General features: G+C 39.3%; 1 protein-coding gene across 2 annotated transcripts in view; it reads right to left on the bottom strand.

The window, feature by feature from the left end:
* PLXDC2 (plexin domain containing 2) overlaps window positions 1-24,367 on the bottom strand; it is a 429,365-nt gene that overhangs the window by 14,489 nt on the left and 390,509 nt on the right. For both annotated transcript variants that reach the window (XM_043479119.1, XM_043479121.1), the window contains exon 13: window positions 24,205-24,365. In XM_043479119.1, the coding sequence (XP_043335054.1) occupies window positions 24,205-24,365 (161 nt within the window). The remainder of the gene's footprint in view (window positions 1-24,204; window positions 24,366-24,367) is intronic.

The following is a 24,367-nucleotide window of genomic DNA, read 5'->3' as shown; positions in this document are numbered from 1 at the left end:
GTTATCTAACTACAAACTTATTCAAGACTCCTATTTTATATGTACAAAACTGAAAGATTTATACTTACTTCTACAGTTTTTGACTAGATGAAAAGAAAGGGCATTTCCCATAATAATATGTCAAAATTTACAATAATATCTATTAATTGTCATGCAACTGGTCTGATTTCATGCAGTGAAATCTAGCGATTGTCATGCATTTGGTCTGATTTTACATTCTTTTACCGGTTCTTGATATCTCAATTTTAACCCTAAAAATGCCACAGAGTAATAAGTTTATCAAAATCCTGCTTCCTTTCTAGAATGCTTCCACATATCACAAATCAATTAAATGATCCTAAATAAATCACTTGATTTCTCTGGGCTTTTGTTTCCTTATCTGTAAAATGATATTTGGGCATCTGTCCTCTGAAATTGTAGGATCCTTATACCTGGTTGCCTGAGATAACTGAACACTGGGGAGAAAAGTTACTTAGAAACTTCTCTGGGTCATGGCTCTTCTGATTGTTGTCCCTCCCACCTTCCTCCACTAACTTTTAGGATCCCTAAACTGAAATCTACATAAATTAGTCCTAACTGAAGTTGTTTTTCTAGGTCAATCTGCAGTTGCTCAGAGAATTTCCTTACAAATGAAAACAAGGGGTCAGTTCTCTGACTTCCAGGACTCAATGTTTAGTTCTCATAGAACAATCTGTAAGGTTGGTGACTGCCAACCTTATCTTTAAACTTGGTAGATACCACGAGGCATCTATCCAATAGACAAATGGGATCTAGAAACCTGGGCATCATGTCCGACTCTGCCATGAAATATGATGGATGGGTCACAACCTAGCATTTAATACTTCTTTCTTGAGGCTTAAACATGTCCCAGTCTGTGTTCTTTTTAGAATGGCTAATTCAAATTGTTATAGAAACTGATGGGGGCCACAGGGTCACTTGTTAACAGAGCAGGATGTATGCTGAAAATTGAAAAATTCAAACCAGACTGTACTGTTAATTCATTACAGAGATGCAGGATGTCATGACTTAAAACATGACTGTGTCTAATGCGTGGGTGCTCTCTAATTTCATTTCTGAGAATTATTTATGCAATTCATCACATTCAGAAGTAAATGTTCACACTGATATGTCTGCACTGGGGCGGGCCATGCAGGCAGGTATTCTCCCTAATTACTCCTTCAGAACTATTAACTCAACAGTCATTCAGATCTGTCTCGATGGTCTGTGGCAAGATAATTAGCTGAAATATCCACAAACAAACCTGCAGGGTACTCTGTGTTAGCAGTGTACACAAACCTGCAGCTGGAGACCTGTCTTCAAGCTCAGAGAGCAAAGCAGAGAGTGCTTTTTACGCGTTAGATGAACCCTTGAAAGGCAGTTACTAGACCTGAGTGTGAAAGACAAGGGGCTAATTCTGAACTTCCAGGCCCAGCTAGAAGACACCTGTGGTGCTTGATGGTGCCTGACAAGTAGCTGTTCTGAGATTTCTAGTATTTTGTGCTTTCTTCAGTAAACAGTGAGAAGTGGAAGGAGGCTGAGATCCTGAGGCATGGACAGCATCGTGGTCCCGTCACTTCCCAGCACAGGACTCAGGCACAGTCAAGTATTTTGTTACTTAGTTTCCCCATTTGGAAAATGAAATGAACTAGATGATTTTTTTAAAGAATTTTTTTTTTTAATTAAAAAAAAAATTAAACCATGGACCCTTTGTTCCAATGAAATTTTACTTGAAGCCCAGACAGGATCACTCAGAGTAAAGGTCTCTCTTCATTACGATGGATGAAGCCCTGCTTACACACTCGCTGAGCCCTGGGGGATCCTGGGCCTGAGCATGGTTTTGGAAACTATCGAACTAGATCTGCATTTCTCACCTGGCAGACAATCACAAGGCATCTTGTTAAAATGCAGATTCTGGTTCGGCAGACCTGGGAGAGATCTGGGACTCTGCATTTCTAACAAGGTCCCAGGTGATGCTGATGCTGCTGGTCCACAGCACACTGGGAACTGCAAGGACAATGACTCGCTACGCTCTCTGCAATCAGCATTCTTTAAAAGTGAGTGGAAGAGAAAATATTCAACTCTGACTTTACTTGGATCTCCGCAGACCTTCATGGAAACTCCAGTATGTATGTGTTCATACAACTAGGTCAGCCTTTTCACATTTAGCTTTGGTCACGTTTGATTGTCCAGAGGAAGGAAATCATTTCTCTCATCTGTTTTGTGTTGCATATTAGTTCAACACAGGTTATATTCACTGATAAATCTGGGCTGCCAGATTTAGCAAATGGATCTATAGGCCATCAGTTAAATTTGAATGGCAGATAAACAATGAGTAATATTTTTAAACTATACTTCATGGAACATACTCATACTAAAAATTACTCATTGTTTATTTGAAATTCAAATTTATCTAAGTGTCATGTATTTTGATTTGGCAAACCTAAATTCACAGGAAAACACAATATAATATGTGTGGGCCCTGGACAGTCAAACTTGCAATCTAATTAAAATAAATAACTCCTATTTGTGGCTATGTCTCTTTGCTTCAAATATTGTAGGTTACTTTTTTCTTAAAAAGAGAACTCAAATGGATTTGTCTGTCTTCTGGTGTAACCAAGAATTCTAAGTAATAACTCTTGTGTGAAACAAAGCCTGGATTTTTTTTTTTTTTTTTGCACAGTCCCTACTCATCCTATTTTAGTTGCTTTTCCTCATGTGAAAGTTGTTTTACTATCCTGCAGTTGCCTCTTTTCCAACCTAAAATTATGAATTGCTGGTGGTCTGTTCCCCTCATTTTAGAACTGTGCTATGGATAAATACTGAAGAATTACTTACTATAACCATAGTTAACACATACCCCAAATGAAAATTGTCCCAAAGCATATGAAGAACAGTTACTTACTGGGAGTAACAAAACCATCATGATACTCACGTGATTTTCTAAAAGCTAAATTACTCTCAAAGGGGGGATAGATAGTTAGGGACTTTGGGATTGATATGCACACACTGCTATATTTAAAATGGATAACCAACAAGGACCTACTATACAGCACAGGGAACCCTGCTCAATGTTATGTGGCAGCCTGGGTGAGAGGGGAATTTGGGGGCGAATGGATACAGGTACATGTACGGCTGAGTCCCTTTGCTGCCCACCTGAAACCATCACAACACTGTTAATTGGCTACATTCCCATGTAAAATAAAAAGTTTTTAAAAGGAGGGATGAGATTGGGAGTTTGGGACTGACATGTACACACTAATATATTTAAAATAGGTTAGGACTTCCCTGGTGGTCCGCTGGTTAAGTATCCCCCTACCAATGCAAGGACATGATTTTGAGCCCTGGTCTGGGAAGATGCCACATGCCTACTGCTGCTGCTGCTGCTACGTCACTTCAGTCATGTCTGACTCTGTGTGACCCCATAGATGGCAGCCCACCACATGCCTAGGGGCACCTAAACCCATGTACCACAACTAGTGAGTCCACACACTGCAACTAGAGAGGAGCCCCTGCTCGCCACAACCAGAGAAAGCCTATGTGCAGCAATGAACACCCAGTACAGCCAAAAATTAAAAAAAAAGTAATAATAAAAATAAAAAGATAACCAGCAAGGACCTACTGTATAGCACAGGGAACTTTGCTCAATATTCTGTAATAAGCTACCTGGGAGATGAATTTGAGAAAGAACAGATACATGCATAACTGAATCACTTTGTTCTATACCTAAAACGAATACAACACTGTTAATCAACTATCCTCCAATATAAAATAAAAATTTGAAAAACAAAACAAAATGAAAATTAAGTGATTATTAGCTGCTAAATTAGGGGAAGAAATTTTTTAATATGGGAAGAAAAATCTTACAGACATACATTTCAAACAATGTCCATTTATTTTTAATATAGCCCACTGGATTTCAGAAGGAACTAAAAATATCACTTGGAGAAATTAAAAAAAAATATTGACATCAAAGCCCACTTTGGCCAATTGATTTAGAATCTATCGCTGGGGCTCAGGCAGCAGATTTTTTTTTTTAAAGTTCCCCGGGCCAGTCAGATGCACAGTAAGGGTTGAGAACCACTTTCCATATCTATATCCCATGCTCTCCTACTTCTGAGTCTTTACCTGTGGCTCCCCTAACCTGGAATGTCACTTACTTCATCATTTTCACTTATGCAAACACTATCCATTTCCTATTATTTCCCAGAAAGCTTTCTGGATTCCCACCTACAGGTTAGAAGTTACTTGTCATCTTCTTGTGTTGTCACACAAGACGTTTCCTGATATTTTGACTACATGTCTTATCACAGTGTGGTCCACACGGTTATCGCTTATGTGGTTGCATACATGCACTGTATGTATCTGTCCTTCAGGCTAACGTCATATCTGTTCAGCCCTGAACTAGCCATGGCGGTGTGTACTGAAGATACGTGACATCTGGAGTAGATCCCTTTCGTAACATCTGCCTCTTCTGCAAGATGTTATTTTCAGTCATAATAGGGAAAGGAAATGAATAATAATAATGACCAGAAAAGAAGACAGTGAAAACCTTCCTGTTTTGAACTTCATAGATGTAATCATATCAAAAAAAACAAATAAACAAATACCACTGCACAAACGGTAAAACAGAATGACTATGTATTTTTGAAAAAAGGTGGAAAAGACACCTGAGAGAATATTGCCAAATGGGTGAGCACCAGGTTCAGAGAATGATTTGTACTTAGTAAAAATAGAACTGAAGTGACTCAAGTTCTTTTTCTTTGTCTCCACAAACACAATGCTGTCATTCTTTATTTTGAATCTATTGTTTTAACACAGATGCTTGAAGTACTGGTGGGTTGGAGACCCGTTGATCCTGAACACATAAAAAGACTAGATTTGATGCATAAGGATTCATTCATTCTCTAAATGAATGCATACAACTGAGTCTGTTGTCAGGTGTCAAGCATGCAATTGGGGGTTCTCTGAATTAACTTTCATGTAGAAGACAATATTCACTAAAGGAAAAGTGAAAAAATAAAAACCAAAAAAACATGTTGAGTTGAACTTTACATATATACTATGTTAGCAAAACTCAATAGTGACTGAATCAACTCTTTAGACCTTAGATCAGCAAAAATTTTTAACACAATTTAGAATTTCAAACACACAGTGATAAGAAAAATCTCACCTTATTTTGGTTGACCATTCCCTGTGGACAATCCCCCCACTCCCCACTTACGACCTGCACCTGCGGCAGACTGTGCTCAAAGCCCCATCCTTGGTTCCACATTGATCCACCACGTTTAGCAAAGTGTAAGGTACAAAGAGACTCATATCGATTTGCATAGATCTTCTTCTCCAATTTATGCCCCGTGAGATACTCAGCATCCAGATTTTTCTTTTCTCTTTTGACTTCAACCCATTATTGGGCATTTTGTTGCCCCAAATAAGAATGGTTGATAGTGACTATTAGTGCATTCATGTGGGTGTAACTGCATTCAGTCAGTCAATAAAATTGCTGTTTAAGCACCTATATGTAAAACACAACACTAACTCAAGGCATTTAAAGTACATTTAGGGAAAATAAGGTATTTGCATACAAAAGATTGAATTCACTTAAAGCTAAAAACATACAGACAAGAGATTTGATTACTCAGTATAAAATCAAGTATGTGCTAAAAGTATTCGAAAGGAAATTTTATGAGTTTGGGGAAAAGAAGCCTTCCTTTGGATTTGAGTCATCAGAGATGGTTTCATGAGCAGATTGAACATGAAGGCAAAGGACAGAATGAAACTCTGAGTGCGGTCTGGAGGCTACTGGCTGAACTCATCCCAGGTCTTTAGAAAACCTCAGCCGCTGGTTTTGTGTGCATTGCTTTTCCCCTTCTACTTTATCCCCTCCAGCAACTTGAAGAACTTCAACATTCTCTTCCTCAGAATTCCTCCCTGATCACTTTGAAAATATCCACTTCTGTTTTTTCTATATTCTTCATCCTATCTCATCTCAAAACAGCCACCTCCAAGGCCTGGCCATCTCCCTGCACTGCACTACCTCTAATTCCTTCAGATTAAGTTCTTCCAGCCGTATCTTAAATCCTCATCCTCTACATTTTCCTATTCCAGACTTTAAGCAGTCACACTACTGCAGAAAAAAAGTCACATATTCAGGTTAAGCCAGTCCCAAAGGATTAAGGCAGGAGATAGATGGGCCCCCAGACTCAGCAGATGGAGTTCATTTCCTATGGACAGAAACTCCATAAAATGGGATAACTGGAGAGGCTGAGCCCTGCCCAGATGAAAGATAAGAGACCACATATTTCTCATTCTCAAAGTCAAGGAGACCTTCCCAATTAGAAAGCTCCTTGGAGGTTGAAAGGGGACTGATGTCAATCTGCCCGTAGGCCTCTTTGTTGGAATCCATCTTGGCTAAGAGATGTGCACATGGGAGGATCCTGAGATAAATGAAATACAGACTCAGAATCAGGCAAATAAAAATGATTGGCCAAAGGAAACCTGGAAGAAGTGCCCCCATAAGTGATTCAAACTGACTCTATTTCTGAGTCAGCCTCTGTGTCTCTCCACACTACTCTTTTCCTCCTAATAAACACTTTACTTGTTTCACTACTCTCCATCTTTGTGGGAATTCTTTTCTGCAAACCCGAACGGCCAGAGCCTTGTCACTGACCACTGGTCTACTGGCTACGATTCAGCGCTCTTCCTGCTGTGGCCCGACCTCACTCTCTGGCCAGGATCTGAAACCCTGCTTCAAGCTGCTGCAGGCTGAGGCCACCTGAGATCAGAATCACACCCTTTCAATTGTGAACTCAGTGATAAGTTCACTCTTCTCTTGTTAAATCCGTATGATGCACCCACAGTCCATCCAATTCCAATTCTCTCTCAATCTTGTATTTCATCACCATTTTTATTGAGAAGATTAAGCCACTAAGATGCTAACCCTTCCCCCTTGTTCTTCACTAAAGCCTTCATATCCACTGATCCTTTCTTCTTGTCTGAAATAAAAAGATAGTCTCCCTCCATGGCATAGCTAATTGCATTTCCTACTCAATCCTGTCTCTACTTCATCCTTCCCAAACACCTTAAAAAAAAAACCAAAAAACTTTCCTTTTTTTTTTCTTTACCTTATGCCTACACTCAACACCAGAAAAACAAAGAACCACCTTTACTTGATTTTTTTTTTTTTGCAGGGTGGGGGGGGTGCTCATCACTAAATCTCTCTTGAATGTCTCACTGAATCCTCTGCCTTCACATTATACAACAATTTTTGCCCCTTAAATCTGATGTCCCCACCTTCCCTTGAAACTACATCCTCACAGGTGACAAATAATCTCTTTGTCAATTTAGTCCCTTTTATCGCTTCAAATTCTTTGGCATCTCTAGAGCCCTTTATAATGATGGGTACTCTTCATTTCTGATATTCTCCCTGTTGCTGGTTCTCTAAGATGGCATATATTCTTGCATCTTGGGTTTTTCCTTTTGTTTTCTTTTTTTAAAAAAATATACTTTTTACACTTGTCTCCTTTGCTGGTTTCTAAATGCTAAATGTTAAGATGTCCTAGGAGAGCCGCGAACTCTCTGACCCCTCTTCCCAGTGGCATTCTTGATTCCCTTGGAATTCAATTCTCACTGTTGTAACTTTCATATTTTCTTATCTGACTGCTTTATCTTAATCCATTCCTTCCCTTCAGTTGCTTTTTTGAAGAGGCCCAACTGTGATTTGACCATCAGCTCAAAACAAACATGCTTAAAATCCACCTCTCTCACTTTCTTTCCTAAACTAACTTTGTCTTCTGATGTTTCTAATTCTAATAACCAGAAAATTTTATGTCCCTGTTTCTCAGATTTTGTACTTGGGAATTATCTTTGCTATTTTTTTCTTCATCCCACACTGTCAATGCAAAGAATCAGGGCACCCTCTCTACCATTACCACGAATTAGCTCTAGGAGTTTTGGAAATTGCTTAACTCCTTCAAGTGACCTTCTCTGTAAAACAGGGGTGTAACAATGACTATATAGACCTCACTGAGAATCAAAGAAAATGAACTAAAGGCACTTTCAGATACAAAGTATTAAGCAGGTGAAAATGGCTGAATTCTGTCTTCTGCCTTCACATGGCTCTTGAATTAGCTTCATTCCATTCCTTCTATTAATACCCTACTTCAGCTCCCAGTTTTCATGTTGCACATGAACTACAAATACAGCCTTCCAGCTCTCCTTTGTGGGTCCCTTCTCTCTTCTCCAGCTGTCTCCAGCCCATTTCCCTAATGCCTTTTCAATTTCTACTTCTTTATCACATCACTGATTCTGACTGCCTGTAGAGTGAAGCCCAGATTTTGTAGTTAGTTCTTCAAAATCTGTCACATGTAATCTCCATCTGCATTAAAGCTACTCCCAGTACTTGCCATAGACACCAATATATAGTTGAATAAACCAACTAATCTGAACCTTCCTTGATCTAACACTTGTAAAATCATAACAGACCCTACTTGCATGTGAATGCCATTTCCTCTTCCACAGCCTGGCACTCATTTGAGACTCTGCTCAAATACTATCTCTTTAATGAAACTCCCTCGGATTAAATTAATCTCTCTCTTTCTTTCCTAAGAATTTTTCAGTCCTTGATCGCACTATTTTGCCAAAGAATGCTCAAACCATCCGACAATTGCACTCATCTCACATGCTGGCAAAGTAATGCTCAAAATTCTCCAAGCCAGGTTTCAACAGTATGTGAACTGTGAACTTCCAGATGTTCAAGCTGGTTTTAGAAAAGGCAGAGGAACCAGAGATCAAATTGCCAACATCCACTGGATCATCGAAAAAGCAAGAGAGTTCCAGAAAAACATCTACTTCTGCTTTATTGACTACACCAAAGCCTTTGACTGTGTGGATCACCACAAACTGTGGAAAATTCTTAAAGAGATGGAAATACCAGACAACCTGACCTGCCTCTTGAGAAATCTGTATGCAGGCCAAGAAGCAACAGTTAGAACTGGACATGGAACAACAGACTGGTTCCAAATAGGGAAAGGAGTAAGTCAAGGCTGTATATTGTCACCCTACTTATTTAACTTATATGCAGAGTACATCATGAGAAATGCTGGGCTGGATGAAGCACAAGCTGGAATCAAGATTGCCAGGAGAAATATCAATAACCTCAGATATGCAAATGACACCACCCTTATGGCAGAAAGCGAAGAAGAACTAAAGGGCCTCTTGATGAAAGTGAAAGAGGAGAGTGAAAAAGCTGGCTTAAAACTCAGCATTCAGAAAGCTAAGATCGTGGCATCTGGTCCCATCACTTCAGGCAAATAGATGGGGAAACAGTGGAAATAATGACAGACTTTACTTTTGGGGGCTCCAAAAATCACTGCAGATGGTGACTGCAGCCATGAAATTAAAAGGCGCTTGCTCTTTGGAAGAAAAGCTATGACCAACCTAGGCAGCATATTAAAAAGCAGAGACATTATTTTGCCAACAAAGGTCTGTCTAGTCAAAGCTATGGTTTTTCCAGTAGTCATGTATGGATGTGAGAGTTGGACTATAATGAAAGCTGAGAGCCAAAGAATTGATGCTTTTGAACTGTGGTATGGGAGAAGACTCTTGAGAGTCCCTTGGTCTGCAAGGAGATCCAACCAGTCTATCCTTAAGGAAATCAGTCCTGAATATTCTTTGGAAGGACTGATGTTGAAGCTGAAACTCCAATACTTTGGCCACCTGATATGAAGAACTGACTCATTGGAAAAGCCCCTGATACAGGTAAAGATTGAAGGTGGGAGGAGAAGGGGATGACACGGGATGAGATGGTTGGATGGCATCACCGTCTCAATGGACATGAATTTGAGCAAACTCTGGGAGTTGGTGATGGAGAGGCCTGGCATGCTGCAGTCCATGGGGTCGCAGAGTCGGACACCACTGAGCAACTGAACTAAACTGAGCTGAACTGACTGCACTATTCAGCATTGAATATACCTTTAATGTTCCTTGTATTATTATTAAATTCCTATGTGGCTATTTGATCATTCAAGATTTTATGTTCCACAATTTCACCTATATAATAAGCTGGCAAACGTGATTATACAGAGGATGACCACATGACATTGTCCAAATTAGGATACTTTGAGAGTGAGTGGGAGGACTATTAATGACTATATCAGACAATAGATATAAGCTAGGAGTTACACCTCTGTGATATTAACAGCATCTACCAGATTGCATTTCACAAGTAGAAACTTCAGTTTTAATTGATTTTCCATGCCATGGAAAATCATGGAGTTGTGAAGATTCCAGTCCTCCTTAGTCTTAGCTCATCATACCATATTGATAATGCAGTTGGCAATATCTCTTAATTTTTTGAACCAAACTGCCACGAGTGGTTGTTGTCTACTAAAATAGAGTAATAATTTGCTATTAGACAGGCAATTTACTCTGAGGAAAAGCAATTTGTAGTGAGTGTGAAAACAAGCCAGCTCACTGGCACCTAGTGACTTGGTTAAAAGATGAGATAAAGTTACTTTGGTCATAAATGTTCTAATAAAAGTCAAATGTGAGTTAGTGCTGCTCTGAACAATGACAGGACTGGCTGCAGTCCCCAAGAGGCTGTTCTCATAAAGTAACTTCTATCTGGAGCATCACTGAGCTTCTCAGTGAGGTCAAAGAGAAGCAGCAAGTTAAACTCTAATTAGCCATGACCTTACGGATGGTAAATAGTGAACTATCTTCTGTCCTAAAGGGATTGCATGTTTTAATCCACATTTAATCAGGAAACAACCCAACTGACTGGTTTGTGGGCCAGTGGACCCCAGCCATTTTGGCACCAGAGGCTGGTTTCATGGAAGACAATTTTTCCACAGACTGAGATGGAGTGGCTTTGGAATGATTCAAGCAAATTACATTTACTATGTACTTTATTTCTGTTATGACTGCATCAGCTCCACCTCAGATCATCAGGCATTCGATCCTGAAGGTTGGGGACCCCTGCTTATGCCATCAAATCCAAGGGTGAACCCGATTTATAATGACAGTTTAGAGTAATGTTTATCAATCAAGCCAGGACAAAAAGAGATCTATAGTATTTGACTGGTATCTCATGACGTGTTTAATTTGTATATGTTTACATAAGATGAAAAGGTTTAGAAAAACTCTAAATGGCAGATGGCAAACTTTTTATCTATTTAAGGTACTACAGAAAAATAGATATATATATAATATGCTGCTGCTGCTGCTAAGTCACTTCAGTCATGTCCGACTCTGTGCGACCCCAGAGACGGCAGCCCACCAGGCTCCGCTGTCCCTGGGATTCTCCAGGAACACTGGAGTGGGTTGCCATTTCCTTCTCCAGTGCATGAAAGTGAAAAGTGAAAGTGAAGTTGCTCAGTCATGTCCGACTCTTCGTGACCCCATGGACTGCAGCTTACCAGGCTCCTCCGTCCGTGGGATTTTCCAGGCGAGAGTACCGCAGTGGGTTGCCATTGCCTTCTTCAATATATGTGATATGTATCTATTTTAAATTTGAGAAACTTGTCTTATTTATTTTGGAATTTTGGGTACATACTATCCCTTTTCAGTCAATTCAGAAATTGAAATAAAAAATAATTATGATCCTATCCATAAAAAAGTGAATCACTATGTTGTACCACTGAAATTAATACAATGCTGTACATCAACTTTGTTGTTGTTTAGTCACTAAGATGTATCCAACTTTTTGCAACCCTATGAACTGTAGCCCACCATGGGATTCTCCAGGCAAGAATACTGGAGTGGGTTTCCATTTCCTTCTCCAGGGGATCTTCCCGACCCACAGATCGAACTCAACTCTGCTACATTGGCAGGCAGATTCTTTACCACTGAATCACCTGGGAAGCCTGTCCTTCAACTATACTTCAATTTTAAAAGATAAAAAAGTAATTGAAATCCTGAGAAGGGGAACAATATAGCATTAGGATGGAAGGAAAATAACTGTTAAGCATATCTGCTCTATAAGATCATTGGAAGGGGTATTACAGATGCATTTATAGCTATTTTCATACAATGTTGTAACTGACTAATATCAGTGTTTAATCATTCCTTACGTAGAGCCTCCAGTGATGTTCACTTCTATCCTTTACAAAGACTCATGTAATTTCTACAAAAGCTTAGTTGAAAGCGCAAGACATTCATCCTGTGATAAAGAAGTAATGATAACCACTCTAATGATATTATGTGAGCCAGGTTACAGTCCTGGAAGTAACTCCAACATTCACATTGTTTTTAAAATGAAAGAAAGAAATTTAAAAAATCAAGATGTCTGAGACAGACCAATTAGTACCTATAAAAATGACTTTTATTGCACAATCAGTGGTATTAAATCCAGGGGTTGAGAACCTGGTTTGTGAATTATTTAGATCATTCTAAATCACGTTTTTCCAGCCTCTTCTCATTTGGATAACTCACTAGTGTTTGCTTAAGAAAAGAGGGTGAGTATGAGAAACAAATGAACCCTTCCAATAAATACAAGAATGAAGCAATGGGAAAAAGACGAATGAGGTGAAGTGAAAGTCGCTCAGTCGTGTCTGACTCTTTGCGACCCCATGACTGTAGCCTGCCAGGCTCCTCTGTCCTTGGAATTCTCCAGGCAAGAATACTGGAGTGGGTAGCTGTTCCCTTCTCCAAGGGATCTTCCCAACTGAGGAATTGAACCGGGGACTCCTTGAACCAGAAGTGAACTGGTGGATTCTTTACCAGTTGAGCTACCAGAGAAGCCCAATGGGAAAAAAGATAAATACCTCCAATAAACTTTGGCATTTTTGGTTAAATACCAATTTTTGGCTAAAACTAATGATCATCTTTTTAAAAATAGTGCTTTTAACACAATGCTGATGAAGGCACCTTGGGGGGCAGCAAATGTGCTTTTAATTCCTGGTTGCATTACACAGAGAAGTTAAGGAATTGACCAAAAGTCAAAAAGTTAGTAAATTAAAAGCTAGAATTTTTGCAAGGTCTGTCCTCTTTGCACTGATCTCTTTCTACTTACTGCACTTAGCTGGTTCCTGCTTCCGTTACTGTCAAACACTAAGGTCTCAGGCAAATCACTTCCCATCTCTTATTATTCACTTTCTCATCTAAAAAGTGAGAAAATGGACAAACACTGGTTCTCTACTTACTATGAGCCTATAACCTCCAATTAGCTTATAACTGTTACATATGTGCCAATTTTTAAAAGGGCAATATTTTCATTTATTTTTAAAAATTAAAAAAAATATATTTTTGTCTGCACCAGATCTTAGTTATGGCAAGTGGGATCTAGTTCCCTGATTAGAGATCAAACCTGGGCCCCCTGCATTGGGAGCTCGGAGTCTAGCCACTGGCCAACAGAGAAGTCCTGAAAGGGTAATATTTTAAATCAACATTAATTTTATGCATTTAAAACTTATAGTGAAAGATTCAACTAAAATATTCCAATAAGATTTGCATTAAAAATGTTCAAATGCATCAAGTCTTACAACATCAATGTTGCAATTTCAAGAGTTATTTATAGTTTCAAGCACACAAAAGTTTATTCAGGGAAATGAAGTTTTAATTTCTCTTCAGGTGAGACATGTCATGCAAGAGTTGGGAACCACTGCATTTGATTTTTCCTTAAATTTCCTGTTGTCTCCAACTTTCTATCATTTTATGATTCTGTTATTGACATTCCACTTGGATTATTTTAGATGAGACTACTTATTTACAGGTGGTGCAGTTGTAAAGAATCCACCTGTCAGTGCTGGAGACACAGGAGATGTGGTTGATCCCTGGACCAGGAAGCTCCCCTAGTAAGAAATGGAACTTGAAGTGGTCCATTTTCAGGATGAGGTAGCTGGCCATGTGTGGAAAATTATCAACCAATGGTTTTCCACTCAGAGTGAGCCATTTTTTTCTTGGAAAATTATTGGCAAGTTAGTGTTGTCTAACAGCTTATACCAGGAGAGTCCCTAAGCTAACAGGATGTTTGGGAAGGGATAAACTAAAGTCTTTGTTGAGAAACGTGGACTTAGGATGGGAACAGAGTAGAAAGAATACCCTATGAGACCTAGATGATGACATCCGGGAAGATTGTAACCCCACAGTACGCAGCCAGTGAGGAACTGGGGAGGGATCTGTGTGCTAGGGAATAAAAGTGCTTGCTGTAACTGACAGGGGTGTGCTTGCCCACGAGACATCCAATCTTGCAAGACCATCATTGAAAGTCTCGCTTCTGCTGTGCTTTGGGTCTCTGATTCCATTCCTTGGTTTGAAGCTGGTGAGCATATTTCTCACACCCTGGAGAAGGAAATGACAGAGGAGTCTGGTGGACTACAGCCCATGGGGTCTCAAAGAGTTGTACATGACTGAGCACATATGCACGAATTTATTCAGCAAATATTTACTAAGCATTGTGCTTGTCCTCGGGATAAAAACAATGAATGAGACAGATGTTCTGTCCCCTGGAGCTACCATATATTTATTAAAGTTTGCTAAGAAGCAAAATAAAATAATACAATGAGGGAAGTCATTCTGATTTTGTTTTAAACAGTCCCCTGAAAGATCTGATCAGTTAATTCCACCTATTTACCAGAGTTAATAGAAAATAATTTCAAATCTCATAACCTCTGGTTATTCTTCCATTGAAATACCATAAATCATTTCATTTAAAAAGTAGGTATATACTGTTTCCCAGTTACACTAAATATATTCTGCTAAACAGCTTTTACACTTGGTAAATAAAAATTTAAATCCAAAAACATGATAATTACTTAGTTTTTAAAAGTATATTCTACTTCTCCTCTTCTGTACTCCTGAAATTTTTATAGTAATATATCTTCTTGTATTTTAATGTTGTTATTTAGTTGTGTTCAACTCTTTGCCACCCCATGAACTGCAGCTTGCCAGGCTTCCCTGTCCTTCACTATCTCCAGGAATTTGCTCAAACTCATGTGCATTGAGTTGATGATGCCATCTAATCATCTCATTCTCTGTTGCCCCCTTCTCCTCCTGCCCTCAGTCTTTCCAGCATCAGGGTCTCTTCCAATGAGTTGGCTCTTCACATTAGGTAGCCAAAGTATTGGAGCTTCAGCTTCAGCATCATTCCTTTCAATGAATATTCAGGACTGATTTCCTTTAGGATTGACTGGTTTGATCTCCTTCCTGTCCAAGGGATTCTCAATAGTCTTCTCTGGCACTGCAATTAAAAGCATAATTTCTTGGGCACTCAACCTTCTTTATTGTCTAACTCTCACATCTGTACATGATTACTGGAAAAACCATGGTTTTGTCTATGACTTTCTGTTACTATAGCTTTCTCCCCAATAATTCCATTTCTTTTACATTTGGATTTGTCACTATTAATATATTTATCAGTTTGGTTTTCTTTTGACTTTGCTCAACATCTTCAGTGGTTTTTAGTTCATCTGGACCCTTTTTTATATACCTCTCTTTCTAAACGAATTCTAATCTAATTATATTGTTTGTTAAGACATACCCAGTCCAATATTTCTCCTGATATTTCATTATCCTAATGAATTTATTGGGCTTCCCTGGTAGGTCAGTGGTAAAGAACTGAACATGATTTAGTGACTAAACAACAACAGGAATGAATTTATTATGTGTCTTTCCATTCAAAGCATTGTTGTTTTTGTTCAATCGCTCAGTCGTGTCCGACTCTTTGCAACCCCATGGACTGCAGCACACCAGGCTTCCCTGTCCTTCACCATCTCCTGGAGCTTGCTCAAACTCATGTCCATTGAGTCGGTGATGCCATCCAACCATCTCGTCCTCTGTCGTCCCCTTTTCCTTCTGCCTTCAATCTTTCTCAGCATCAGGGTCTTTTCCAATGAGTCGGCTCTTCACAGCAGTATTGAAACTTCAGCTTCAGCAACAGTTCTTTCAATTAATATTCAGGGTTGATCTCCTTTAGGATGGACTGGTTTGATCTCCTTGTAGTCCAAGGGACTCTCAAGAGTCTTCTCCAACACCACAGTTCAAAAGCATCAATTCATGATAAATTATTTAGTTGTTTTATAATGCTGTCCTAAAAATCACACTATTTTGAATTGGTGGAAAAATCATCTAAGTTTAATTTATTATGATTGCAATTATCATTACTAAATTAAAGTTTATAGTCTCTGTCTCTACAAACAGACTTAAGTATTTATTTTAACAAAAGTCAGCTATGAAAGTCAAAAAGAAGAAATTATTCAACCATTGGTATTATAAGTAGAGCAACTTTCTTTTAAAGAGCTAACAGAAAGAAAGACTTGAAATACCTAAAACATATATTGTGTTCTTAAAGCAACATAATTCAGGTTTACAGACACCCAAGTAGACTGTAGTTCTGTGGGATTTTATTTATTTATTCACTTGATTCTTTCGTCTTTTAAGGGTTTCCCTGTGGAATTTCACACACAAGTATAAATTATATGTGTGTGTGTGCTCGGTCCTTCAGTTGTTTCCGACTCTTTGTGACCCCATAGCCTGTCAAGCTTCTCTGTCCATGGAATTTTCCAGGTAAGAATACTGGAGTGGGTCTCCATTTCCTCCTCCAGACCTCCCGACCCAGGGATCAAACTCACACCTCTTGCTTCTCCTGCATTGGCAGACAGATTCTTTACCACTGCACAACCTGAGAAGCCCCATAAAAAATATATATACATATAAATATGTATGATAAAAATACAACATGAATATATATAAAATTTATTTCATGGCTTTATACACCATTAAAGATAATGAGTTATGGTATGGTAATTAAGGGGCTTCCCTGGTGGCTCAGATGATAAAGAATCTGCCTGCAATGTGGGAGACCTGGGTTTGATCCCTGGGTTGGGAAGATGCCCTGGAAGAGGGCATGGCAACCCACTCCAATATTCTTGCCTGGAGAATCCCCATGGCTAGCGGAGCCTGGTGGGCTACAGTCCCTGGGGTCACAAAGTCAGACACGAGTGAGTGACTGAGCACAGCACATGGTAATTAACAAGCAATTAGAGCAGAGAACTCAGTGAGATATTAAATATTTTATTCACTATTTTTAATAATTCTTCCTGATGAAGTGAAGAAAATATTTTATTAAGTTAAAAACACTATAGTCTTGCCTGGAGAATCCCATGGACAGAGGATCCTGGTGAGCTACAGTCCATAGGGTTACAGAGAGTTGGACATGACTGAAGCAACTTAGCACACACACACACACACACACACGTTATCCAGAAGAGTAAATGAAAGATTATGCTTACAAAGAGCTCTTATTTTGGTAACTGCATAAATAAAAAGAATCACCATAAACCTAAACTGATGTCTCAGAAACATTCAGTGATGGATATGAATAAAATTCCAGCATTTTAGACAGATACACAAAAAGTGTCTTTTTAAAAAATGCAAGCAATTTTCACCTTTTTTCATATGGCTATATTTCTGGAAAGTTGCCATCTAATAAAACAACTTCTTTAAGGAGAGTGTCAAACCATTTCAGCTGGATTTTGCCTCATCTTTCCTTCTTCATAGTAATTCATCAGAAGTGAATGCCCCCTTTTGCCTCCTCTAAGAAATAAAAATAAATATTTTCTTTCAAAAACCCACTTTTTCCGGGAGTTTCCTTTAAGACTGGAATAAGACTAAAGAATGCCTTAAGGGCAACACTCAGTTATGAAAAAAAAATGTGACTTCAAGATAAAAAAAGATCCATGGGTCTATGAAATGAATTCTCTATTTACTACACAGGTTAGTCAATGAATCATGTCTTCCTGTCTTCCAAGTGCTATTCATTAGGCAGCTGTAAAGCAAGATGCCAAACTTTTAGTAAACACTTTTTTTCTCCCCAGCAGCAGCCTCTTGAATCCTTGCCTAGCTCCTTTCCTCTGGTTTCTTTCCTGGCAGCACTCCTGATTGCCAGGAAAAGTTGAGGGCCACAGCTGCCCGTCTTTCTTTCATCTCACTCTCCATGGGTCCTTGTTATTTACAAATATTTCTTGGGGTGAGGAATTCCTTGAATGACAAACTGCTCAGGAGCCTGTGGTTATGTGGGTGCTATAGCAGCACAGCCCACAGGCCAGATGAGTCCTGGGTTCAAGTCTTGGCTCTGAAACTGGTTGTCACATGCCCCAAGTGAACTGTTTCACCATGCTGTGTTTCTGTCTCCACACTGGAGTTGCCTCCAAAAATGGTGAAGAGGAGAAAGGACACTTGCCACTGAGCTTTTAGGAATAGTGTGTATGTGCATGCTCAGTAGTGTCTGACTCTTTGCGACCCCACGGACTGCAGCCTGCCATGCTCCTCTGTCCATGGAATTTTCCAGGCAGGAATACTGGAGTAGGTTAAAACATTTAGGAAGAGAGGGGCATTTTCAATAGTGATATATGATAGTATTTAACAGTGGGCAAACATTTATGTCTATAACCCATATTCATTCTGTATTATAAATCACAAAATCTATGCCTAGAAATGTTCAGCAAATATTAAATTTCATGTAGAACCCAAGGCATTTTAATTCTTCCAAAGAAATAGTAGCTTCATGAAAATCTATTAAAAATTAAGGAACATGTGCTTATTTGAATATTTGTTCTCTGCTATTTTATTTCAATATAATGAACCTGATTTCAAAAAAAGGTTTTTAAGCATGTTATTGTATAATGAGATAGGTTTTAGTCAAACTCAAGTATCTTTTTGAAAGTTACTGAGAGAAGCCAGATAGGACAACACAAATGAAAGCCATCTAGTAAAAAATCAAAAGAGAATGCTCAGTTTAAGACCTGAAGAGGATGAACAGAGAAATATAAAAGATAAGTTTATGAAAAATAGACTATTCTGCCAAATGAGTAAAGAGTGACTGTCTCAGGAGAATGGAACTCTTAGCCCCGATCCTCTAAGACACGAGGTGTAAACAGCTCAGTTATTATTTAGTTACACAATATATGAAGTCATGATTTTGGTTTATCATCAAGACTTCCTGATTCCCAACTACTTTTCTCTTGATTTTAATCATTGAGTCATAATCACTGAGCATTCCATATAACAGTGAATTTCTAGAATTTAATCCTTGTTTTATTCCATTCTCTTTCTATAAGAAAAAGTTTAAAAGCTAAAGTCCAGGTAACATGTGAGGAAGAGTGTTTGCATCCACAAAACTTATGTATAATAATTGGTGCATCTTTTCTGCAAGAACATAATACAAATATAACAGCTACTGTCAATATTATCTTCACTAAAAAAAGAATAGCAAGGACAGCTACATAAAGTGGTGTACGTCTTTGGGTAATGATTTTGGCAATATTTGTTAAGTGCCTTTAAGATGTTTCTTTCTTTCATGAGATCATACTTTGGGGAAACTGTTCTAGGAACATAATGTATGTCTTTAGATACACATCTTCCTGGGCTTCTCAGCTGGTGCTAATGGTAAAGAGCCTGCCTGTCAAGGCAGGAGACATAAGAGACGTGGGTTTGAACCCTGAATTGGGAAGATCCCCTGGAGGAGGGCATGTCAACACATTTCAGTAATCTAACTTGGAGAATCCCATGGACAGAGAAGCCTGGTGGGCTACAGTCCATAGGGTTGCAAAGAGTCAGACATGACTAAGCAACTTAGCACACATGCACACATCTTCCTAGATGGCTACACACAGCGTGTGAAGCAAGTCCCTTTAACAGAGAGGCAGCATAGCCGAGAGGTTAAGGGCAGGATTCTGGAGAGCCTGGGCTGAAACCCTGACTCCACCACTGACTGAATACATGATACTGAGCAAGCTGCTTAAATTCTGTGCCTTATCTTCCTCATCTATGACATGGAGATCATTTTAGTGCCTCACAGTTCTCTGTGAGGCACTAAATGAGGTAATAAATACAAATCACTTTCACCAGTGAATTTAATACATGTTCACTGTTATCATTATCATGTTCATGTTCATTATCATGTTCATGGGGCCAATTATAAGAGCAAACAATGGTAAGAACTCCAACTGCATCAGAATACAATATGGCTGCATAAACTGTGGCCTATCCACTTAAGGGCCAACGTATTAAATTGTCATACGGGGGGAAGTAAGTCAGACAGGGAAGCAGAAATATCATATGACATCCTTTATATGTGGAATCTACAAAGAAATGATACACATGAACTTACTTAAAAAACAGAAAGAGACTCACAGACTTAGAAAACAAACTCATGGCTGCCAGCGGGGAAAAGGGGTAGTTAAGGACTTTGGGAAGGTTATGTACACACTGCTATATTTAAAATGGATAACCAAAAGAAAGCTATTGTATAGCACATGGAACTCTGCTCAATGTTATGTGCCAGCCTGGATGGGAAGGGAGTTTGACGGAGAATGGATACTTGTGCATGTATTTCATCTGAAACTATCACAATATTGTTAATTGGCTATATCCTAATATAAACTGTTTCTGGTGTTAAAAATAAATAAATAAATAAATAGAAATAAAAAAAATTCATCACAGCATACACTTATTTTTTAGCATGGAAACTAATTTCTGTAAATGTTTAATGCAGTCTGAATTTCGTGGTGAAACACCCAAGAAACATACTGGGTCCCATTTTAACATCATGGACATTGGGATGTGTCTTAAAGTCAAGGGCATGTCACAGTGTAATGGGGAGTGTGTGATGCAGCTCACACTTGCTTCAGTCTGTGGTAGGCAGAATAATGGCTTCCCAGTGATGTCCATGTCCTAATTGCAAAAACCGGTCAACCACCAGATAGGCGGAACAGACTTTGTAGATGTGATTAAACTAAGACCCGTGACCTGGGGAGGTTATCTGGGATCACAAGGGGCCTTACGAGAAGGTGGTAGGGGTTGGAGTTAGTAGTAGACGATGTGATGACAGAAGCAGAGATGGGATGATAGGAAGAAGGGGCCGGGAGCCAAGAAATGCATGAAGTCTCTAGCAATTGAAAATGGTAAGGAAATGATTCTTCCTGAAGCCTCTAGAAGGAGTCAGTTCCACCAACACCTTGACTTTAGCCCAGTGAGACTGAGTTTGGATTTCTGACCTTCAGAACTGTAAGAGAGTGTGTGTTATTTTAAGCTACCAGGTTCATGGTAATTTGTTACAGCAGCAATAGAAAACTAATGCACAGTCAAATTGGGTGAAATAAGGTTCTTTTTACTTCAAGGCATCGTGAACAATGTTAGGCCCTTGGTGTTTCTGAACACCTCTTCACAGCATATTGGACAATCAACGTAAAGCTGTTGAATGAATGTTGAATGCAATAGCATACAGCCATCAGAATGATGTTTCAAAAATAAAAAGTATAAATTTGCATTTCAGTGAAATCACAATTATACTAAATGGGCAGACACCAAGTTATGCATGTAAAAATTACAGAAAAACACACAGTTACAGTGATTAGTTCTGTACATTAGGACTCTAAGTGACTTTATTTTTTGTTTTTATGTTTCCACATTTTTTTTTTTTTGAGAATGAAGAGGTAAAACTTTCTTAATGGGAAAAAAAGCACATCAAATTCGCCTAAAAAGCAGACAGTAATATAATATAGAAGATGAAAAGCAACTGAGACAATATTGATAAACACAATCTCTTCATGCACCAATAGCTCTAATTTAGTTAGTAATTCAAATCTTTGAATTCATAGGTCTGGCATGTCAGTAAAACTGTGCAGTCATCATGCATTTGTGTTTTGATTTTGCAGACATGGGTCAGCTTTAATAATAGTACAGTTATGATGATTATCTTCAAAAATCATCTGCCGACCAGCCACTGTGAGCTGCCTGAGGACGGCAGGGTGTCAAAGAGCCAATGATGGAGGCAGAATTATTGGCAATTGACTCAATGGCAAGAAAAAAGGCAAAGAGAAGAGAAGCTGGGAACCTGAGGATTAGGTATGGAAAGATGAGGATTCTTCCTAGAACCGTGGCTCTCTGATCTTGGGGAAGGCGATCCACCACTCTGGACCTCAGTCTCTTCCTGTGTGTTATGAGGGTGTAGGACCCAGTGTGTTAAAAGGCTTAAACACGTGAGAGTTATGGCAGCAGCCTGGTGTCTGGTTAGTCACTGAAGATTTACAGCTTGTCACCTGTCAGCCTTCGGAGTAAAGCAGTCATGACTTTGGGAAATGACCTTTCTTCCATCAGAACTAAGGTGGAAGCACATTAACAAGACTTAGTATGAGTTTTCCAACTAACCACAATGCCTCATCATTACACAATTATTATGACTTTGGGCTTTCCTGGTGGCTCAGACGGTTAAGAATCTGCTTGCAATAAGGGAGACCTAGGTTTGATTCCTGGGTCAGGAAGATCCCCTGGAGAAGGCAATGATTTTCCCACTTCGGTAAGTCATTAAATTATCACTTTAAATGAAAATGCCAATTTTGGAAGACATTGTGTGTGAAAATTTAGTGGAAGTTTGAAATGTCCTAGGATATTTATCTTTTTTCTAGAAAGTACTTATAGAATACCCTTATTTGAAAGAGATTTCAGTTATTTAATTGAAATCTAGAGGAAGTTATAAGTCTTCAGGGTGGAATAAATCACCTATATATTTAACTTTAATGCAAAACAGAAAGGTAAATGCCAGAGGAATATATAGATGTATTACTATGGATAGAATTTCAGAGGAAAGAGAGAATACGTGTGGCTGTCCTGGCAGAGCAATGGTAAGGAAAGCTTACAGGGTACATGGTGTCGAAGGCTATCGGGATCCAGAATTCAAAGACTCAGGTGGAAGAGGGGACTTTGTAGGTGGAAGGAACAGAACGAGCAATGTCTTGGTGGCACAGAGAATTTGGGGTGAGTGTGGAGAAGAACATGGAGTGAATTGGATGGTACTGAACTCCATGTTGAAGGTGGCTCAGATGGTAAAGAATCTGCCTGCAATGCCGGAGACCTGGGTTCGATTCCTGGGTCTGGAAGATCCCCTAGAGAACGGAATGGCAGCCCACTCCAGTATTCTTGCCTGGAGAGTTCCATGGATAGAGGAGCCTGGTGGGTTACAGTCCATAGGTGGCAAAGAATCAGACATGACTGAGCGACTAACATGAATTCCAAGTTGAGGCGCTATGGGATAAAAATTGAAATGACAGACAAGATAGAAACAGCCAAGATCTTGAAGGAGATCTAAGAAGGCTGCACTTTACTCCACAGACAGCTGAGAGTCATAGAGGACTTCTGAACAATTATTTAATTGATTTGCATTCACTTCCCACTGTTACAGAGGCCAAAGGTAAATTTGCAGTTTAAAGGTCATCACAATTTCTCACTTAACATGTGAATAAAATTCTAAGTAACTGTCTGTATATCACCTGGTGAACTGGAGAAGATCTAAACTTTTCAAGTTGGAAGCTCTGAGGGAGGTTTCCTTCACTGCTCTAGCATTTATGTTGTGTTGAAGAGGAGTGTGGCTCCATGATGTGGGGATGAAAGCCATGCACACAGGGGGACCAGGAAGCCCAGTTGTCTGAGAGACAGAAGGTGACTTGGTCACACTGACCTTATCCTGTGGCCCCCAGGCTTCCCAGTCTCAGGTCTTCTGGACACCAGGGCTCGGCTCTGGCCCTTTGTACACTGCTGCTGTTCCTCCCACCTACTGTCTTGGGCACTGGCATATTGTACATGCAAACACAACACTCATTTGGCTTGGTGCTCTCATTGTGTTTGAATGAGTGTATGTACATGCATGTGCATTTATATGTATTGATAAATGTATAAAAACACATGTGCTCACACAAAATGCCAATGGCACATACCATTATCTTATTGTTATAACCGTTATTTTGCAGGAAAATCTATATTTTTCCTAAATGGTTTGTGAGCATTTTAAGAGCAGGCCCACCATACTGTATTATGAATCCAGCCAATACTCAATTAGTATTTATCGATTAGTTGATTTAAGCTAAGTCCTTCAGCCTGTGGCACATGGTGCATTCCTTTCAGGATCAGAAGAACAGCTGGTTCACATACTTGCTATAACGGGACAAAAAATATGGTTTCTATTTTCTTTTAGGTCTGAAAAAGGCAAGATGGCTTATTTCTTTAAAAGCTCCTGAGATAAGGTAACTGAATTCAGCACATGAAAGCCATCCGTCAATACATGTGTGCGTGCGTGCGTGTGTGTGTGTGTGTGAAAGCAGCCAGCTCCCAAGTGCAAAGTGGAGAAATGTGCTAAATATTAAATGCAGGTGGTGTTAGCAAATGGCTACAGTTCATCAGTTGGCAAGGTTTTCATGTACTGTAGTTGACACTTACCTCAATAAAGAAGATACTGGCTGCTGACGTCGGGTGGTGATACATGTAGACTGTCACAAGGATGGCGGCGGCTATGATGAGGACCAGGATGAGAATCCCGACGATGAGACCGGCGTGAAGGGCTCCTCCTTTCTTCTCGGCTGCACTGTCATCCGTAGAGGCT

Source organism: Cervus canadensis, chromosome 10, assembly GCF_019320065.1.
Source record: "Cervus canadensis isolate Bull #8, Minnesota chromosome 10, ASM1932006v1, whole genome shotgun sequence".
Taxonomy (NCBI): Eukaryota; Metazoa; Chordata; class Mammalia; order Artiodactyla; family Cervidae; genus Cervus; species Cervus canadensis.
The sequence above is the reverse complement of the archived record's forward strand: the minus strand, read 5'-3'. Positions and strand labels throughout refer to the sequence as shown.